This window comes from Fundulus heteroclitus, chromosome 1 (genome assembly GCF_011125445.2).
Source record: "Fundulus heteroclitus isolate FHET01 chromosome 1, MU-UCD_Fhet_4.1, whole genome shotgun sequence".
NCBI classification, from domain to species: domain Eukaryota; kingdom Metazoa; phylum Chordata; class Actinopteri; order Cyprinodontiformes; family Fundulidae; genus Fundulus; species Fundulus heteroclitus.
The window spans coordinates 20,571,425-20,592,132 of record NC_046361.1 but is presented as its reverse complement, the minus strand read 5'-3'; the positions used below and the strand labels follow the sequence as shown (position 1 = coordinate 20,592,132).

General features: G+C 40.9%; 1 protein-coding gene across 3 annotated transcripts in view; it reads right to left on the bottom strand.

The window, feature by feature from the left end:
• l1cama (L1 cell adhesion molecule, paralog a) overlaps nt 1-20,708 on the bottom strand; it is a 63,700-nt gene that overhangs the window by 8,717 nt on the left and 34,275 nt on the right. For 2 of the 3 annotated variants that reach the window (XM_012866578.3, XM_012866576.3), the window contains exons 3-23: nt 19,329-19,334; nt 15,681-15,783; nt 14,106-14,308; nt 10,515-10,637; nt 10,009-10,179; nt 8,927-9,041; nt 8,444-8,628; nt 6,946-7,077; nt 6,718-6,861; nt 5,528-5,639; nt 5,103-5,260; nt 4,830-4,989; nt 3,691-3,815; nt 3,419-3,520; nt 2,988-3,185; nt 2,827-2,897; nt 2,516-2,741; nt 1,030-1,145; nt 680-896; nt 434-556; nt 72-248 (exon numbers count right to left, since the gene is read on the bottom strand). In XM_012866578.3, the coding sequence (XP_012722032.2) occupies nt 72-248; nt 434-556; nt 680-896; nt 1,030-1,145; nt 2,516-2,741; nt 2,827-2,897; nt 2,988-3,185; nt 3,419-3,520; nt 3,691-3,815; nt 4,830-4,989; nt 5,103-5,260; nt 5,528-5,639; nt 6,718-6,861; nt 6,946-7,077; nt 8,444-8,628; nt 8,927-9,041; nt 10,009-10,179; nt 10,515-10,637; nt 14,106-14,308; nt 15,681-15,783; nt 19,329-19,334 (2,967 nt within the window). The remainder of the gene's footprint in view (nt 1-71; nt 249-433; nt 557-679; nt 897-1,029; nt 1,146-2,515; nt 2,742-2,826; nt 2,898-2,987; nt 3,186-3,418; nt 3,521-3,690; nt 3,816-4,829; nt 4,990-5,102; nt 5,261-5,527; nt 5,640-6,717; nt 6,862-6,945; nt 7,078-8,443; nt 8,629-8,926; nt 9,042-10,008; nt 10,180-10,514; nt 10,638-14,105; nt 14,309-15,680; nt 15,784-19,328; nt 19,335-20,708) is intronic. The other variant, XM_012866577.3, reaches the window with a different exon arrangement.

The window sequence follows — 20,708 nt, the reverse complement described above, 5'->3', positions numbered from 1 at the left end:
GACATAAATTAACTTTTGAACAATATCGTAAGTGACCGAGATAAACATGTACGAAGAACTAGAAAAATTACCTCCATCAAGTGTGGTGGCCCCTGTCACAATACTGGGCGCTCCCTTCCCAGCTTTAGTAAGCCCCTTCAGGTAGAAGCGATACTGGCTGTGACGGTCCAGGCCCTTCAGGGTAAAGTGGGTGACTTTGGGGTCATCTATCTCGATCTTCTGTAAAGGGCTGTCGTCGCTCTCTGTAACTGATCGCAGCAGATTCCAAATCTATTCACTACGTGTGACAAATGGCTGATTGATGCACATAATTAAGATGCTGTGGCATTTGAACGGTTTCATTGATTTATCTGGGACTGTGCAGTTGTGCATCTTTCATGTTGTGTACAGAAGAACTGGTGAATCAAACCGATGAAACGTAAATTATGCTTACTGCGCTGGTATTCAAGCAGGTATCCAGTGAGGATTCCGTTAGGGTGGGCCGGAGGCGTCCACTGCAGGGTCATTTCTGTCTCTGATGGGCTGTCGAGGATCAGGGATGTGGGAGGACTGGGTACTAGCAGCAAGCAAAAGACACACAATTACAAAAAGCTCAGACTTAATCAAAGCCCACATATCTGCTTCTCCATTCAGCCGTGTCACCCGTCTCCCCCTCCCCCCTACTGTCTTTTATTCTCACCTCCCTCCGTGGTATCGAAGGGCAGCGGCTCAGACAAGGGTCCATCTCCCTTTTTGTTATAAACGGCAACGGACAGCAGGTAGTGGGAGTAAGGTCTAAGATTACTGATGACCTTCATTTCTTCATTGGGACCAGTCTCCTCCCTGACAATGGTCTCAGCCTCCCTGGATCGCCGCCCTCGGTCGTGGCCCCTGGAGCCCTTCCTGGTCAGTTGTATCTAATGTGCCAAAATCAATCACACAAATGCAGAAATGAATTTGAGGACTAAAAATATTTTGGCAGTACTGAATGGGGCACTGATTTTGAGTTGAAGGAGACTTTTATGAACCAAGAAGACGGAGTCGCAGCACCTTGTATCCCAGCAGGTGTCCTCTGACTGTCGCTCTGTCTATAGCAGCCCATTTCACTTTGATGGTAGTGCTGTTAAGTATTTCAAGTCCAACGCCCATGGGAGGTTCTAGGGGAACTGGGAGAGAGTGGAAGGAGACAGATGGTAGGTTAAATACTCATAGTTAAACAAAAGACTGAATAGTGCCTTGCAGAAGGCACTTCATTCATCTTGAACTTTCTCACATCTTGTGTATTTTATTGGGATTTTATATGATGGGCTAACACAAAGCAAGAAAAATGCTTGCATGAAAAAATAGAGTTTTTAATATTGTTCTTCTTCCTTTTCTTCTTCTTCCGCTTATCTGGGATTGGATCACAGGGGTAGCAGCTCCTCCGGGGGGATCCCAAAACGTTCCCAGGCCAAACACTGCGTGTCCTGGGTCTTGCTCTGGTTCTCCTCCCAGTGGAACATGCCCAGAACGCCTCACCAGGGAGGCATTCAGGAGGCATCCTAATCAGATGCCATTTTTTTCTGAAATCTAAATAGCGTGGAGCACACTGGTATTCAACTGGTATTCAATACTTTGTAGCCCACTCTTTGTTGCAGTAACAGCTGCAGGTCTTCTGAGCTGTGTCTGGATCAGCTTTGCACATCTAAGGCCTGATGTCTATGCCCATGCATACGTATTCATCTAAATCCATCTTTCTATTTACTCTGACCAGCTTCCCGGTCCCCGCAAAAGAAAACCAACCCCACAGCAGGATGGTGCCACCACCGTCTTTCATCATGAGAGGCTGCTTTAGGGGGATGTGCAAAAACTTCAGTTTTGGTCTCACCTGACCAGAGCACCTTGTTCTGCGTCTTTGCTGAATAATGGCTTTCTTCCTGCTACTCTTCAATAAAGTACAAATAAAGATCTAAAAAGTTACTCTGGTATCCTTAAGTAAACCTGGATTTGAATTAATATTAGTGTAAATCCAGCTGTTCTATGAAGGCCTTAAAAGCTTTTTAGAGAACATAAGTATCAAAGATAACAGCACACGGTTCAAGGATAAAGTTGTGGAGAAGTCTAGAGCAGGGTTAGGTCATAAAACTATGTCATGAGCTCTTATGTATCAAATGTACTGTCTGAAAATGGAAAGAGAATGGCAACACTGCAAACCTACCAAGAAATAGTTGTCAACCCTTACTAACTGCTGCAAAAGGAAAGCATTAATCAGAGAAGCAGTCAGGATGCTCATGGTGACTCTGGAGGAGCTGCCGAGATCCACAGCTAAGGTTGGAAAAGTTTCAATAGGACAGATTTGAGTTATAGACTCTAGAAATCTGTTGAAATGCTTTCCATTTCACTTCCCAACTGTGCACCACTGGGTGGTCTATCAAATTAAATCACAATAAATTCATTGAACTTTGTGGTAATTATCTGACAAAATGTGAAAAAGTTCAAGGGTTATGAAAACCTTTTTAGGGCATAGTGACTGAAGTGTGTCTTTTAACCAATTTACCATCCTCCCCTGAGTAGCCAATAACGGGGTCTGGCTCCGGTCCTTCACCATTCGCATTAATAGCTTGAACTTTGAACTCAAACGCAGAAAAATTGCCAACATCAGTAACAATGATCGGAGGCTGAGTTGTTTCCCTCTCGTGCCACTTTGGTCCGCTGCCCACCACGCGCCTCCACTGCACCTTGTACTTAAAGTCAGGCCCATTAAAGTTACGTTTGTCCATTTCCTGCAAGAAAGAGAACAGAGGGCAATAAAGCACGGCCTTGTTTGAGATTGTTTTAATTACCAGCACACTCAAGAATTAGGTGTACCTCCCAGGTGATGAGGAGAGTGTCTGGCTCTACGGACTCACTCCTGACATCCCCTGGGTTGTTGTCAGGAGCTGCATTGTGGGTAAACAAGACAAGTTGAGTGGAGGTTGGATCTAATCTGATCCTAAAGTTTTTTTTTTCCAGATATTGCCATCTCTTACCCTCAGGTGGTTGACTGTGGATTTCAGAAGGTTTGCTTGGGTCACTCTTCCCCACTTCATTGATGGCAATGACCCGAAAACGGTAGGACATGTTAGGCCAGAGGGAGAGGACGGCTCTCTCCTGGTTCCCTCCTACTCTCTTCAGCTCTTCCCAACCCCTTTCCTCTGAATCTTGGTCCTCAAACTCTATTACATACTCTGTGGAGACACAGCCTGTCAGGACAACCTTTTCATGATAAAAGACTTTGAGCTCATTGTGCAACAGTTTCTGATTTCTAAACCCGGGAGAAGCAAGTCTTGGCATTAGTAGGTTCAGGTTATTATAACAAAGTTGATTGTAAAATAACTGACTTCATATATTGAGTCTCAAAGGGAATGCATCTAAAAGAAAGACAGAAATCCGAGCTGATGTTTTTGCATTGGTACTAAACCTAGAACAGCGCTCTTGTGGTCGTCTCCAGGAGTCCAGCTGAGAGAGACTTCACGATTTTTGGGATCGGAGATCTGGAGGAGACCTGGAGGGTCTGGACGGTCTGTGGGGAAAACCAGTAAAAGAGTAATGAATGCATCTGCTTGTGCGCTAATTAATTAATTAATTAATTAATTAATTAATTAATTTATTAAAATATGGTTCCATAACATATCTTTAGCTTTTTACCTGTGTATAATTTTGCCTAAGACACTGACTGATTTGCAAGCTTACCACATAAAGTGAGAGTGGCGCTGGCTTCGGCCTGGTCCAGCGAAGAGATGATCTCACATGTGTAAATGCCCTCATCAGCTGGTCCCACATTAGTGATTATGAAGTCCGCTCCATCAAACGTGTATCTGACAAAGTGTAGCCGTCATTATTGTCATCATCATCGTCCTCTACCCTTAAAGTCTAATCCATGACCATCCATCTCACCTTAAGGTTCATTGCAAACATACTCGTCCCCACTGACCTTTTTCATTTTGTCATGGTGCAACCACAAACATCAGTATATTTTATTGGGATTTTTATGTGACAGACTGACAAAATGTATGAGCATGTTCACAGTTTTACCAAGTAAAAAATCTGTGATATGTGTATTTGTCTAAAGCTGCCCATGAGTAAATGCTATATGGAACCACTTTTGGCTGCAGTTATAGCTGAAAGTTTTGCTCAACCAGAGAATGAAATTTTGTTTCAAAATAGCTCCAGCTCAGTCAGATTGGACAGTGAGCACATATGAATATACATTTCCAAGTCTTGTCACAGATACTTAAATGGGTTTAGGTCTATAAATATATTTGACCAATCATGATCAACATGCATTGATCTAAACCATTCTATTGTAGCTCTGAAGTCGTTTGCAGCTTCTAACTTGCTTTTATCCAACGTCACCCTACATGTAGCTCCGTTCATCTCCACATCAACTCTGGCTGTTTCTGCTAAAGAAAACCCCGAAGGATGATAGAGCCATTACCATGTTTTACTATGAGGAATGTTTCTTTTGGAAGATTTAGTGTACAATGTTAGTTTAGCTGACTTGGCAGCTTTGTTGTATTCTTTTCATTTTCAGGTGACATTCGGTGAGATGTTCAGGGGTTGTTGTTTTTCCCTACTTTCATGCTACGCACGTATTTGTGTTGGTTAGAAAAAAAAATAACAACCAATACATTATAGTTTGTGATTATAATGTGACAAAAAATCTTTAAAGGGCCTAGGATAATGGCTATTTCTGCAAGGAACACTATATTCAGCACAGTGCAACATTAGCAGAATGATGGAATGAAAGGTTGGCCTAAGTGTGAAAATGAAATTCTCCAAGATGATCTTCATTACAGTGAGATCTCTACCAGGCACATTTTCAGCCTCACTTTTCATCACTAGAGGATTCCATCAGCTTCTGGTTGTTCATTCTCCACTGGATTTGAGGAGTCCTCAGACTGGTATCAGAAAGGCCCACACATGTGAAGGTTGCTGTAGTTCCAGGCTGCACCTTTAAGTCCTTGGGTGGTGTCAAGATCACTGTCCTGTCTAGAAGGGGATACGAGGAAATAAGGAAATTAGGCAGAGTCAAGCTGCAGGAGGTTGCATGAAAGGAAGAGGGATGCACTGTGTGTGGCGGTGTAATTGTGTGTGTGACTTACTGAACACCTCCAGCTTGGCAGTGATTGACAAGTTGGCGTTTTGAACTGAGCAGGTGTAGAAACCCTCATCGTCATGGCTGACTTTAAAGATCTGAAGCCCCCCATTGTTGAGTGAGTTAACTCTGGGATTAGCCAGAAGGTACGATGTCCCACTCTCCCTGAACACATCAAAAAACTGGCAAGCTGAGTGCAAAGTTAGCCCAATAAATTCACCGGCTTAAACACCACTTTGCCTGTGTTACATATAAAAAACAAAGCCAGGTTGGACACATGCCGAGCTTACACATTTCACAGTCACAGCCCAGTTGTAACGACATTGGGCTGTTAATTTATGCATATGAAGAGCTGCCTACACAGTAGCAAACACAGTAAAAATCTGTCCAAACATTGAGCACCTAATCAACCGGTAGGAAGGTTTTCCTCACCATGTGACTTCGGGTTTAGGAGAGCCAAAGGTCTCACACTCCAGTGAAGCGCTCTGGCCTTCGGTAACAGTGTACACTTTCCTGTCTTCTGTAATGATCTGGGGAGGCAGCTCTGAAAGAACACACAGTCATGACTAAGGAGAAGTGCATAAATTAATAAACATTTCAACCAAGTAATTCTGACAAGAAATGCAGCAGAAACAAAGAGTTTAACAAAAGTATTACAGTATTCCATGTAACTATAATCATGTATATGATTCTTATCATTCCTGATTAGTTTATTGTAGTTGATTTGTTGAAATGTAGAATTCTTATTTTTTTTTATGTTTTTATGATTCAGTTCTTTATTATATACAGTTATTTAGTTCTTTATTTGTTGTCATAGTTCTTCCCCCTATTTCTTTATATTGTGTTTTAAAGTCACTGAAGCAATTTTTTATGGTCAATTACGATTTATTTCAATACTAAAGAAATATTAAACTTTGTTTAGAGAATTGAAACCGGGGATGCGCAATATAGCAGCATTAACATCGCTATTGGCAAAGATTTTTTTTTAACATGTCGGTATTGGTCCGATAAGTGAAACTGGGCCAATATAACAACTGATGTTTATTTCCATCTAGTTTCCCTTTGTGCCTGTTTTTCAGGAGAAGGAGCGGAGGAGGTTGGTGATTTTTTTTCCAGCCATGGGACAGTGACAGTAATGCATTGCAGCCAGGATTGTGTTTTTTATTTAATGAAGCAGAGATGCAATGTCAGCAGTGAGGTAGTTTTTCATGATGTTGAAAGAATACATAAGAAAAGCAGCTTGTAAGTCTCGACTATAACCCGCATTCAAAAATTCAGTCAGCATAGTTTTCATTCGGTACAAAATTGTGCAAAACTTGATCATCTAAGAAACGTAAATGTGTGTGTGCACACACACACATTAGTAAATATAAATTTTTCGGGCATAACAGCAATATTATTATCAGATATCGATATCTGCCTAAATTTTTATATCAGTGCATCGCTATTTGAAATCCTTACTGTGACGTTAAAATTACCAGTTTAATTTTTTTTTCAGTGCACTGTATCCATGTCTGTATTTGTTCTCAGTTATGACAGGTTTGTTCCTCCATGTGAGAGATGTGCAGAGATGGACACATTGAAAATAGAGATAAATTAACAAGTAAAAAGTTAATGCTCACCGAGAACATATACATAGGTGTTAATGAGGATGGTGCCATGTTTGTTGGAGGCCCGGCACTGGTAGACAGCTGTGTCTCCAAAGTTGACATGGTTTAGGATCAGTGATGCGTTTTCTGCTATCACAGCATGTCTGGAGTCGGTTCCTGTTAAGGAGTTACACATTTCAGTATATCTTAAATACGTAAGGATGTTGACTGAGATTGGTCCAGTGAGATGTATGCTCTGACCTGAGATTTCATCTCCGTTCTTAGTCCAGCTGATGGTAGGGGAGGGGGTACCCTCTGCTGCACAGTCAAGTCTTACCGAGTCACCTGGGGCATAGATCAGACTCTGGGGGATCTCTGTCCAATATGGCGCAGCTGCAAAAGACACAACAGGGCACATACCAGCATTAACTAAAACATTGCAGTTTATAAAGTAAATTAACAAAAAGTTAAATGATTTCCTGCTTAGAAATTTTTCAATCAAATAGAAAATTGCATAACCAGGCACCCATGGATGGATGGATGGATGGATGGATGGATGGATGGATGGATGGATGGATGGATGGATGGATGGATGGATGGATGGATGGATGGATGGATGGATGGATGGATGGATGGATGGATGGATGGATGGATGGATGGATGGATGGATCCTTTAACTTTTGAGGTGAGAGAAGTTCTCCTTCAATAGGGTTTTATTACAGCATTTACATTTACTACATACATTTCTACAAGAATACAAAGTAAAACAAAAGACATCTATGTATTAAATAACTGAAGAGCCAAATAAAGGAACACTGGCAATGATAACATGTTTTAAAGGGTCATCGCATATGGGGAAATGTTTTAAAGGTGCCATGACATCACTGTATAAACTATTTCATGTAGTTCATATTGCTGCATATGTAAATTCTCCATTTCATTTAAAAAAATAACATCAGCTTGTTGTTTTGTCAGGCCACAAGTTCCTCCTCAGTAAAACGGTTGGATGCAATAATGATAAGGAGCTCTACTTAGTGGACTTCACTCTGATTGGGTCTACAAAACATATTTGTAGACCCATGTTCACTTTCAATATTCACACGGCCTCATCAGTGCACAAAAGATGATATTATACCCCCAAAACCTCAGAAAAATTACATTTCTTGTCATGGCCCTTTAAGACAAGTTTTCGGTGGCAGTGAGAACTTTGTTGCACCATCCAGAGGGAAGTAGCTACTGCAGATGAAGGAGTGGTCCTCAGAGGCATTGTGCAACTCAAACCATGAGCTTTGAACTCAACCAATGATTTTGTTGACTTGAGTGATGATGTGTGAAAATTGGCACCTGTGTTTGATAGTAATAAAATTACATCAAGACACCTTTGACTGAAATTATCATTGAAAAGTGAATTTATTTTAGAAATTCAATCCAAAAAGTAAAATAAAAAATCATACGTCAGGTACAGACTGATCTGTGAAGTGTTTATTTGCGTTACTTTTGATGATTCTGGGTCACAGTTAATACAAAATCCAAAATTCAGTCTCTCAGAAAAATTTAAGCTTGAACAGAATATATTACTCTATGTTTTTTTTTTTTTTTTTACCTTATTTGCATTGAATTAAAACATATTTGCTGTGAGGTTCTCATTTATTGAGACAAAACTTTAAACTACAAATATCCAAGCATGCAGTAGAGAATAATTTTGCTCTACTGTCTTTTTGGTTCTGTGTGTGTCTGTGAAGAAGAGAGTGAGACGCACCTTCTACATTCAGGTGGTAGGTGTGTTTGGCATTCCCTTGGGTGTTCTTGGCTATGCACTGGTACTCGCCGCTGTCACTTTCAGAGACGTTATTGATGTGCAGTTGTCGGTCAAACATTTTTTTGATTGTCCGAGATTCGTCAAGCTCGCCTTCCTTCTTCAGCCATGTAATTTCAGGAGTTGGACTGAAGAAGAGGAGAGTTAAGACAGCCACAGTTAGAGGCAGAATACAAAGATGGATATGGAAAGAGTCAGCTGAGAAACAGAGAAGAAGGCGCGTAAAAGCAGGCGCACAAGGGGACGTGCTGGTAAAAAAAAAAAAAAGAGGAGGAAGGAAGTAGACGAGGCAAGAGCAAATGGAGTCAAGAGTAGGTTGGAAAAAGAGGATGAGTGGCAGTAAAGATTGATTTAAAAGAGCTGCTTTATTTCCTCTTTAATGGAGGCAAGGGTGCCTATAGGTTGGCAGGCATGTAAGATACTTACAGGCCTGTAACAATGCACTCGAGCTCTACAGTCTGGCCCCTGAGGGCGTTGTACGTGCTTTCGCGTTCAGCAGGCCTCATCATGTGTGGTCTCCGGTTCCGCACTACCGAATTGGCTGGACATAGAGAGGCAGAAATGCTTTTAGACAAAGAGAAAGAGACTCATGCATATGGATGGGCAATTTTCAGATAGCTGTGCTGCTGACACAGCAGCCTCTACTACGGCAACGCTGCCACGCCCTTGCAGTGAGAAGCAGGGTTCGGACATTATGCCGGGACAAGTTTACTAACTCAGTAGCGGCAGAGGCACATATTTGCACACAGGGGTCTCCTGTTAACACATGTTCATCTTTCTGACCTCTAGTTGAGCCACAGATGCTTGCAGCAGCCTCTCACTGTGAGACGCATCTCATTACAACTGGGCTAAGAAGGTATGGACTCCCTGCTGACTGGGTTGGGACGTCCAGCAGATGTAGTCGATACTTTGGTCAGGAAATTATGCCACTACACATGGTTTTAACAAATACCTAACTGTACATGGCAGTATGAGGCCTTATTTCTTTCCTTTTGTTTTTACACTAAGGTTGAAATACCAAGTTTTGCTGTGGCACTGAAGTGGAGAAAAGCATCCTATCCGCTCAGGAAACAGACGCTTTAAAAGGCAAAAAATAATAGCCACCTTTATGAAATGTATGGACTGCAAAAAGGGAACTAAAAGTAAGTAAAATTTTCTTGAAATTAATATATTTTTCCTTAATTTGAACAGCTGACTAACAGTATTTGCCAATGGAATGAGTATTTCTATCCCTAAAATAAGATAATTAGATATTCTGCACTTGAAATAAGACAATGGAGATGAATTGTTCTTATTTTAAGTGCAAAAATCTTATTCCATCGGCAAATGGTTGTATTCACCTGCTCAAATCAAGGAAAAATGCAAAAATGTCAAGAAAATTGCATTTATTTTGAGTTTCCTTTTTGCAGTGTGGTAAACCTTGAGACACAAAGGTGTTTCAGCCTCACAGCCTTGGTTCAGGTTGCATCCTCATCTGGTTGAGTCAAGCTCCAGACCGATATACTCACATGGGTTAACTTTCAGAGTGATGGGCTCCTTTGCGAAAATTGTGCGTGTTGCCTTGTACTGGATGTTGCAGGTGTAGTCATCCCTGCTGTCATCCAATGTCAAATGAGCAAAGTAAAGGTTGCCATCCTTTCCAATCACCACCCGCTTACTGAGCTGCATATGGTGCATCTCTGAAGAAAAGGGAGAGACGCATTGAAAGAGGTGCACGAACACAGTTTAGTATCAAAGTTATGGGAATCCTAATAACCTAAGATAGACTCTTAAAAGGCTTGTTTTTTTTATAAAAGGGAAAGTAAAATAAAATAACTGTAAGGTGAATGACGAATTGGGGTTAAAAACTAATCCTTCTAATGTTGCAATATACTTAAAAATGATTAGAAATCCTTTTTTAAAGGGTCCCTTTTTTCTCAGACATGATCAAAGGGGACTGCAAAAGGACGAGCATACACAGTAAGAGTCCGTTTTAGTGAGGCAGATGTAATGGAAGCGGAGATAATGAACTCACTGGGATCCATCCAGTGAATGATGGGCTCCATGGAGCTCTGAGGGGGGTTACACTTCAGCACGATGCTGCTTCCCTCATCAGACTTCACAGTAACCTTCTTCTCCTTCTGCTGGGTAGGCGGGACTGCGTGGAGGTAAACAAGGAACACATACGCGGAGGTGAGTTTGTGTGGAAACAGGTGGTAAACAAACAGCAACCCACAGAGAAGATTTCCTGAGGCAGTCCTCATCACGTGTCATCTTAAACACACACTTATTCTCGGATTTCCATTACAGAATCCTCAGAGGTGAGCACGGGCCGTTCGGCTGCCTTTAAGACGCAGAACGGTGAGAAATGTGAGTCATCCGTGCGTGCTCTCCATCTCCCCTTCGTCTGCGCGCGGTGCTGATAACCCCACAGGAGCCATTGGAGAGCGTGTCACATGACATCAACTTAAGAGTGTTTCTCAGGAAACCGTTGTCAGGGAAACTGTGAAGGAAGGAGGTCGCCCAGGAGAGGGCCAGTCAGGCAGGTGGATGGATGCTCAGAGGTGCTTGTTGGCTCCGGGCTCGTCTGCGTGTGTGTGTGTGTGTGTGTGTGTGTGTGTGTGTGTGTGTGTGTGTGTGTGTGTGTGTGTGTGTGTGTGTGTGTGTGTGTGTGTGTGTGTGTGTGTGTGTGTGTGTGTGTGTTGATTACCTTGTTGTAATTATGATGTAGCTCCGTAGTGGGCTACTTTTGTTTCCAGATAGACAAATCAATAAAGCTAAAGCAACCACAGGGCAACGCCCTCAAAGAACAGTTATGTATATATATATATATATATATATATATATATATATATATATATATATATATATATATATATATATATATATATATCCATCCATCCATCCATTTTCCAAACCGCTTAATCCCTCATGGGGTCGCGGGGGGTGCTGGTGCCTATCTCCAGCGTATATATATATATATATATATATATATATATATATATATATATATATATATATATATATTAGGGCTGGGCAAGTTAACGCGTTAATTTCGCGTTAATTCATTAGACTATTAACGGCGATATTTATTTTATCGCGCATTAACGCATGTTGCTCACATCATGCTTTCAGTCAGTGTCAGTCAGCACGCGCGCTGACTGCAGCGCGCTGTCACGGCAGCACTCTCCCCCTCCCCTCTCGTACATGGCTCAGCGGCGCCAGCCAATCAGCACGCAGGCTCAGCCTGGCCCGCGCACTCAGCTCTCACACAAACTTGACAAAAAAACAGCTGAGAGAGACCGCAGCAGCAAAAAAACATGAACAGAGGAAGTAGCACCGTTCGGCTTTATTTTAATACCGTAAATGAAATCAAGCTGTATGTTTTGTAAAAAGCCGGTTGATTTCAGTGGAAACACAACAAATTTATCTAAGCACGTGAAAAAACATGAAAACGTCGAGCCCCAGAAACGGAGAGAGGAGACGAAACTTCTCTCATTGCCCCGACAGACCCACAGACTGACGTCTCTGACTGAGGCGTTTCAGTCCTCCAGGGAACATCCAGGTAGATCAGTGGATGGATGGATGGATGGATGGATGTTACTGGAGCCCACACATAACATGTAATTAAGACCTTGAAAGAACCTAGTACATATATTAAAAAGTGTTATTTAAGATAAGATAACATTAGCTAATCCTTTTTTTATCCCACGACGGGGAAATTTATAGGATTAAAGCAACAGGCAGGTGCACACAACACAGACAAAATTACATAAGGATTGAAATATATAAGAGGTGGATTAGCGAAAAAACACTGAACATAACATTATTATTATTATTATTATTATTATTATTATTAAATTGTAATAATAAAATAAAAACCACAAAACCCAAAAGGTCAACAGTTTCATGATACATCAAGCTTAGGGACTGGCTAATATACAGCAGGTCAAAAAAGGCCATATTTTGGCTGCAGTGCTTGTTCTCTTATGAAGAAAAGATCAACTAGTGCACTAAATTCAATAGATGGGTTGAAAATATCCAGTATAAAATAAGTGCTACAAATGTTACAACACTTTTGTTCATATGGCAGCAGAACATTAAAATAAAAGTGCTCTTTACACTACTTTTGAATTCATTCTTGGAGTTTGTAAATACAATGCGATTAATCGCGATTAATCGCGATTAATCAGGGCGATTAATCGCGATTAAATATTTTAATCGTTGCCCAGCCCTAATATATATATATATATATATATATATATATATATATATATTTATACATGGTTCTTCCATCCATCCTTTGTCACAGGGATCAAAAGACTAGTGGGGAAAATCAGAGATCCCTCTATTTCTTGGTGTCCTAGAAGTAGGATGTACTGGGATAACCTCCAGATGGAAACTCCCTGAAGGCTGGATCACCTCCACTGACTAGTTTTGTTGTTGAATAGCAGCAGCTCTACTCCAAGTCCCTCAAGAATCACAGGGTGACTTCTCATTCTTCCACTGAGGTTGAGTCTAGTCACCTAACTTAGGAAGTTCATGTCAGCCACTTGTATCACAGTTCTTTTGGTAAAGATTCATATCTTATGACTATAGGGGAGAGTCGGAGCATAGATGGATGATATTTCTACTACCAGACCAGAAAACCACCCATATTATTGCAGCAAGGCCCCCATATCCGGCTATCCAACTCCTGCTCCATCCTGCCAGCACTCAGGAGCAAGACACCACAAGGCACTGGAGCCACTCTGCTTAATACAGCCAATGGCTTGTTATTATAGATAAGAAATGGTTGTCTATTCTCACCAACAAGAACGGAATAAGAGGCTCTCTTTCTTTGAAACGCTTGATATATTTAGCCGAGTTTAATAAATGGTTGTGCCCCAGTCTTCCTGTTAGTAGAGACATTTTATGTTTTCCTGTTTACTGGGAATCAAAACCAAAAGCAAACAACATGACAATGAAACAAGAATAGTTTTGGTTGGATCTAACATTTTGCATTTTGACAAAAATGTTTCAATTTGTCCTAAACAAGCAAAAGTCTGTGGTGGTGAGGCCAAGTTTGGACCATTACTGAACTCAGCTAATGGGATGCACAAAACCATTTCCGGGTCTGCAAATGGTCCCTAATCCACACCACTTTGGAAAACACTCATTTATTATTATTTTAATATTTTTATTTATTTTTTTATTCAAAAAACATCGAGAGACTGGTGGAGACTTCCCAATGTCTGCTTCTGATGGTTTGGCTGTTATTTCCTGGTGTTTGTTCAGGGTGGCACAGTCTGAACTCTGCCGTTCAGAGTTTGACTTCCACCAGTCTAATCTCTGTACAAAGGTTGGAAGATGCACTGATTGTGTTCAGAGATTTAAAAAATCAACCATATAAATATGCAATGGCAAAGCTTATCTCTGATTTGTTCTTTAAATCCATTTACAAGGCAGCAAAGAAAACTGACATTTCAGGAACTCCTCGCTGTTTCTCTGATGGCTAAAAACATACAATAAACCTGTTTGTATAAACAAACCGCAGTTTAAGCCATTCACATAAACAAATATGACGTTCTACCTTAAACATCCTACCTATCCATTGGGTATTTTATGCTAATTAAAAATTTCTTACCATCCGTTTTGAGTATTGCTTCAGTTGACACAGCCGTCCCGAGCTCATTAGTGGCATAGCAGACATATTTGCCTTGGTACGGCTTCAGGATGTCCATTTTATTACTGAGCGGAAAGAAAACGTACGAGCCAGATTCTGTTGTAATGTTAAGCTCCGACTCATCGCTTGGGTCAAATGGCTTTCCATCCTTAGTCCAACTAAAACTGAAGCAAAAGGAGAAAAGAGACAGTAGAGCGATATCAAACCGATCATTTGAACATCTGAGTCAGACAGTCATTTTCATGTCTCTGAAAGCAGTCAATTATGCAAAGAACATGTCACTGGAATAGAGGGCACAAATGGATTGCTGTAAAATGTACACTGGATGCCCCAATGGGACTCGAAAAGCCTGCGCTGTGTGTAATTGCGATATTCATCTCGTTTCCTCTGCATCGGGAACAGTTTTACACTTCAGAGCAGCTAAGACACTTCAAGAGGAGATTGCCCGAGGGCTTAATGACATTTATCCTCTGTTGAAACAAGAACTCTGACTGGAAGAAGCTGTACTCTGGTGTATTGCTAATATGTGGATGTCAGCCGAACAAGGAGAGGGAAGGTCACTGTTCTCAGTTGCATAAGAAGAGGAGCAAAGCTACTGTGCAGCTACTATGGAATCTGACTTACAGCATCTTGGGAAAAACATTCACACCCCTTAAACTAAGTTATGTTTTGTCACATTACAAGCCCCAGACTTTATGACTTTCACGTAAAAGAAAACAGATGGCTTTCAAATTTTTCTTAGAAAAACAAAATGACATGCATTTATATTTAGCTCTCTTTACTCTAACATCTCAAACAACTGCCTTAAGAAGTCACCTAATTTGTAAAAAGAGTCCACCTGAACAAGCAGCTTCCGTCACCCTGATCTGTCTTCTGCCTGGGATCCGATTCACCCCAAACAACCCATCTATAACGATGATCAGGAGGCGTTTCCTCTCAGCTTCTTCCTTGCTGTCTCTAACCTTGACTTAAGTTACGCTTGTGCACCCCTGAATAATTGCCTCCCTCCCTAAGAACTCTTTTTATTGCTTGCTTAGTAATTCTTACAGGTCACTGGTGATTTTAAGGTTTAGACATATATGCAGACCCCTATGTGTGTTGAAAAACTAACTCTGAAAACACCATCCTGGAAGAAAAAAAACTGGCAGAGGCTGCAAAGGATTTAAGACTGGGGTGGAGATTCACCTTCCAGCAGGACATTGACTTTAAATATACAGCAAAAGCTACAATGGCATGGCTGCAGCTGTGATTCCCTCAGATGCTGACTCTGAGAGGCTGAATAAAAAAATGCAAGCCACACTTTTCCGATTTTTTTCTTTTACTACGATTATCTTTACTAAACTGCGTACTAAACTTTAGAGAACCATGTCACCTTTATCAAATTCTTTGTGTTAGGGTTTGTAAATTAACATTTGACAAAAGTGAAGCTGTTGGTTTTAATGTGACAAATAAAGAAAAGGTTCAACAAGCAAGAATTATTTGTTTTTGACCCACTGGGATTATGAGGTTTTTATGGGTATGAGTGTGAGAACCAACCTGGGCGGAGGGATGCCAGAGGCTTCACATTTCATGACGAAGTCCTCGGCGCTAAAGACGGTGACAGACTCCGGGTGTTTGGTGATCTGAGGAGGCATTTTGTCTGCGCGGACCAAAACGAGAATTATTTCAGTCACATAAAACGTATTTAAACAGATGCCTTGTTCAGTACATACAATGGAGAAAAGCGACATGAACACACTGCTGGATGCATATGACCTCTTTTCACAGTGCATGCAGCTATAACTCTAGGTATGATGATGTGTACGTATACTGCAAACCACAACTTGTCCCGCAAAACATCTGCGGCGTGTGTTTGCAGGAGTTACAAACAGCACAGACCCACCAGAGACACAAGCCATTCTCTGCTTAACAGCTGCCGATAAGTATATTCGGTCAATATCACTTGGCAAAGCTCTGCACACAAAGAGATGAAATATAGGCCAAGAAAAAAAAGTAGGAGCAAGAGAGCGAGGAGCGAAAATGTGTTTTCGATGAGAGGAAATTGATACATAATGTAGGGAGGAGAGTTAATGTAAAAAAAAAAAAAAAAAAGATATATGGCACAGAGTTCCCTGTGAGACTATGAGAGGGAAGAGTCAGTGGGGAGAAGGAACAAGGATAATGCGAAAAAATGTGTTCATTAGAGTCTCTGATCAAGACATAATGGTCTAGTCTGTCTTTTTTCCCCTAAATAAAAGCTGAGATATTGATCGCTGAGTCCTTCTTTATGTTAAGGAAGTTTGTCCTCTTTAGTCTGATTCAGCAATCTGCACCTAGAAATGGATCTGCAGATTGTTCACTCTGTGGATAAGAAACGGAAATCAGGTCATAGCATGTTAAAAAAAAACAGACCTTTTGCAATTTGCAGGAATGTATATTAATCCAGCAAACCTGAAACTTATTTAGCTTTAACAAGACCTGCCTTCCTCTGATATGACCGTACACCTATATTGTCTGCTTTTTTTTTAAATATACACGTAGAACCTTGGATCCAGTCATAACAACTGTCCGAGGACAAGTTATGACCTTGCAAAAATGTCATTCTCAAAGAAAATGCCTGCCAGTACATATAAAAGACAAATTTGGATTTAAAAAGATTTATATTAATCCATCATTAAATGTAAATTTAAGTGTTGATTGTTGGTGATGTATAACTTGGCATGTGAATTTGTCTTTTAGTCAATAGAACAACAACATTATAGAAAAAATAATGGGCACAGTCCAGTATTAAGACAATTATAATGACTAAAGAGCTAATCTTTCTAAAACCTATGTTGTAGAAAAAAAAGTCTCTTCTTTCTGGGTGTTTGATATGACATAGAGCTCATGTTTATCCAAGTCTTCCTTTGACTGGAGTACCTAACAATGTCTTCTACCCTGAAATCGCAGGCTGCCGAGACATCACAAAAAAAGGAACAGCACAGCCCTGTGCAGCATAACATTGTGAATTTCACAGCATTAGGTTCAATATGTAGAGGTAAAAGGTTTAGACCCAAACGCACGATGTTCAATACGCAGGATTTAACAGCCTGTTCAGTTAAGAAAACAAACAAAAACTGGGTCAGAGAGAAGACTGATCAATCTTTGTGGGTGTGTATGTTCTTAAACTTTTTGCTTCCATGTGACTTAATGCTCGTCTCTAATTGGTTACTTATGGATTCTCATGAGTGTGGCTTACTGCACCGGGTACTTGTAACCTTCTCAGAGGGCAAGCACACTGCTCTAACCACTAGGCCACCTATTCAAACACACAAGTGCAAATGGAAGAGTCAGGCGACAAAAACAACAAGACAGGAGAGAATGGCGTATCTATCCATCCACCCATTGTCTACTGCTTATCCAAGGCCGGGTCACAGGGGCAGCAGGTCCAGGAGGCAAACTGAGTTCTGGGTCTTCCCCAGGGCAAAATGGTGCAGTGAGAAAAACTTAACCATTAATTTACAAAACAATAATTTCCAAAGGCATTTTCTGATGGGGAAAAAAAAGCGGATAAGATAATTTAAACTGGACTGACCAGGCTTAAAAATTCTGCTGTGTTTTAGTGAACTTGGACAGATTTATATGCAAGTAGAGATTATTGTTGTGCTGTTATTCCCGACATCCAGTGGGTGCCCACAAAATCTCTTATCGCCACTGCTCCAAACACTACATTACTTTTCCCTTAAGACTAAAGTAACAGAACTCCGAATTAACCTATTTCTTTATGCTTCTAAGAGACTGATAAACCTTTGTTAAACATTTAGGTTTCAATCAGTTTAATTAGGATTTTGAGTGTCCATTGACTTGTCACTAAACTTTACTTTTAAGTCAGTTTTTGGTGAGTAGAATTTGGGTTTTTGTTTTTTGTCTTAGTCATCATATTTCTTTCTTTTCTCAGTTAATTATTAGTGATTCAATTTTAAGTCGATTGATAGTAAAAATCAATTCTTGGTTTTATTAGTGATTATTTCCTGTTGATTAATCTTAGAAGTTTTTTTAAAAAGGTAATCATGTTTTGACCCTTGCCTTGTAGAAAGAGGGTCCTGGGTTCAAATCCCGGCTTGGGGTTTTGCATCTTCTCCTTGTGCATGCATGGGTTCTTTTAGTTCCCCCCACAATCCCATAACGTGATTGTTTGATTAAAGGTTCTCTCTAAATTGTGTGTCTGTAATGTTCTGTGATAAACTGAGGACCTGTCAGGTGGGGTACCCGCCTCTCACCCAATGAGACCTGGAGATAGCCACCCCCCAGAGCGTATACATCCCTGGGCCCCCCACATCTCTGCTTGGATAAGCAGCTATAGACAACGAGTGGATGGTCGGATGACTGTTTTGGTTGTTAATATTGTTGCAATTTAAAGTCTGCAAAATAAAAGTCAGTGCTTGATAGTCGGTGGCTAGATTTTTTTTATTTTTGAGTGAAAGGAAAAGAGCTGGGTTTTAAGTTACATGTCATTCCGAATATGCAGATGTGTATGTAAAAAAATGGGAGGAGCAGGGAAAGGAGGACAGAGGAGGGCTCCAGTGGAGGAGGAAATGGCGCTGGAGATGGAGAGCTGAGGAGGGGTAGAAGATAGACGAAAGGGAGAACAAATCGCTGTGCAGATAAACAAATAAAACAACCGAGCTAAATTCAGAAAGAGACAGATGGGAAGAGTGTGGAAATTTAATGAAAGAATTCCCCTCTCAGACAGAAAATAATCCCATTTTCTTAGCTGATCAAATTGAAGTGAAGGCTGCAGGTGCTGCTCCACTATTGGCAGAAGAAGAAGAAGAGGAGGAGGAGGAGGAGGAGGAGGAGAGAAATTGTTGCTCAGTGTTTTAACTCCTCTTTATTTCTTCATGCCTTTGATCTGACAGTGCTGCTGCCAGCTCCTCAAACTTTCTCTTCTTTGCTCCTACAGGGACATTACCTATTGAGAGCCAATGAGACTAAAACAAAACCCCCACAAACTCAAACAGGCTAATGTTTGCAAAGTCACCCCCTCATGAACTAGCACACAAACATAACAGAGCTAATGCACGCCCTAATGCCGGATTCATTTGAGTGCACCACTGTCAGCAGGATGGAGAATAGCCTCTCTGGGATAATGAAAATGTTTACAATGAGCTTTGGTACTACATTTATTAATATAGTACAAACTGCAATTAAGTTGAAAGCACTTACGTTCCCCTATGTAGTTTGTTAGTCCACAGAGTTGGCCAGCGTGAAGCCAGTGAGGAGAAATATTTCAGTTTAAGGCAGACAGACAGACAAATATAGTGATTTATGCCTGTTGAATCATTATATAATTTGTCATGTTCCAACCATAAGCTTTAATCTTTTTTATTGGGATTCTATGTGACAAGCCATCACACATTGCACCTAATTGGGAATTTTAAGGAAATTATGCTTGGTTTTCACATTTCTATAGAAATAAAATCCAAAGAAGTGTGGCATACATACAGCGGCCTAAAAGTATTCACCCCCTTGATCTTTTGTTGCATCACAGCTTGGAATAAACATGGACAATATAAGAGTTTGCACCATTTAATTCATAGAACATGCCTACAACTACTGGCAATGCCTATTTGAGCACTCCAATTTCTCAGGGAACGTCTGATTGCACAGTTCTGTAAATGAAGGCTTAAAATTATTGTGCCGTATTTACCACAGGCATGAGTGTATCATTAAGTTACCCTTGAGTGACTCATTTTGGACTCATATGCAGACACTAAAGACTATCTGCACGCTTTAAGCTTCTCAGGAAGCAGGTTGGTCAGTGCAACCAACTGATTTCATTAATTAAAAAACAAACAAAACAAAAAAAAACACTGTGTGAAAATATTGTGTGTTGTTGCATCTGCGTGTTATATGTAATCTGTGTGCATCCTGAGCTGGTGTCAGAATCACTACGGTAACACATGGTGACAATATAGATTGTTGATTGTCCTGGAAGGTGAACCTCCACCCCAGTCTCAAATCACAGGCAGACTGACGCAGGTTCTGCTCAAGAACATCACGATATTTAGCACCATCCATCTTTCGCTCCACTCAGACCAGTTACCTATTCTCTGCTGTCACCTCCATGTTTCACTGTATGGATCGTGTTCTTGGGGTGACGGGATGTGTGAGGTTGGCACCAGACAGAACGTTTTCCTTGTTGGTCTAGTCTCACCTGACCAGAGCACCTTCTTTCGTGCCTTTTGGCAAACTCAAAACATGCCTTCTTATTTTTAAAACTGAGTAATGGGTTTTTCACTGGCCGCTCTTCCATAAAGCCCAGCTCTATGGAGCGTACGGCTTAATGCGGTCCAATGAACAGAACCTCCACTCTCTGCTATGGAGCTCTGCAGCTCTTTTAGGGTGACCTTTGGTCTCTGTGCCTCTCTGATTAATGGCTTCCTTGCCCGGTCTGTGAGTTCTGGTGGACGGCCCTCTCTAGCCAGGTTTATTGTGGTTCCATTTGAAGATGATTAATTTGATGATTCTCCAGGAAAACATTAAAGATTTGGATATTTTCTAATAACCCCACCCTGCCTTGTACTTCTCAACAACTCTCCCTGA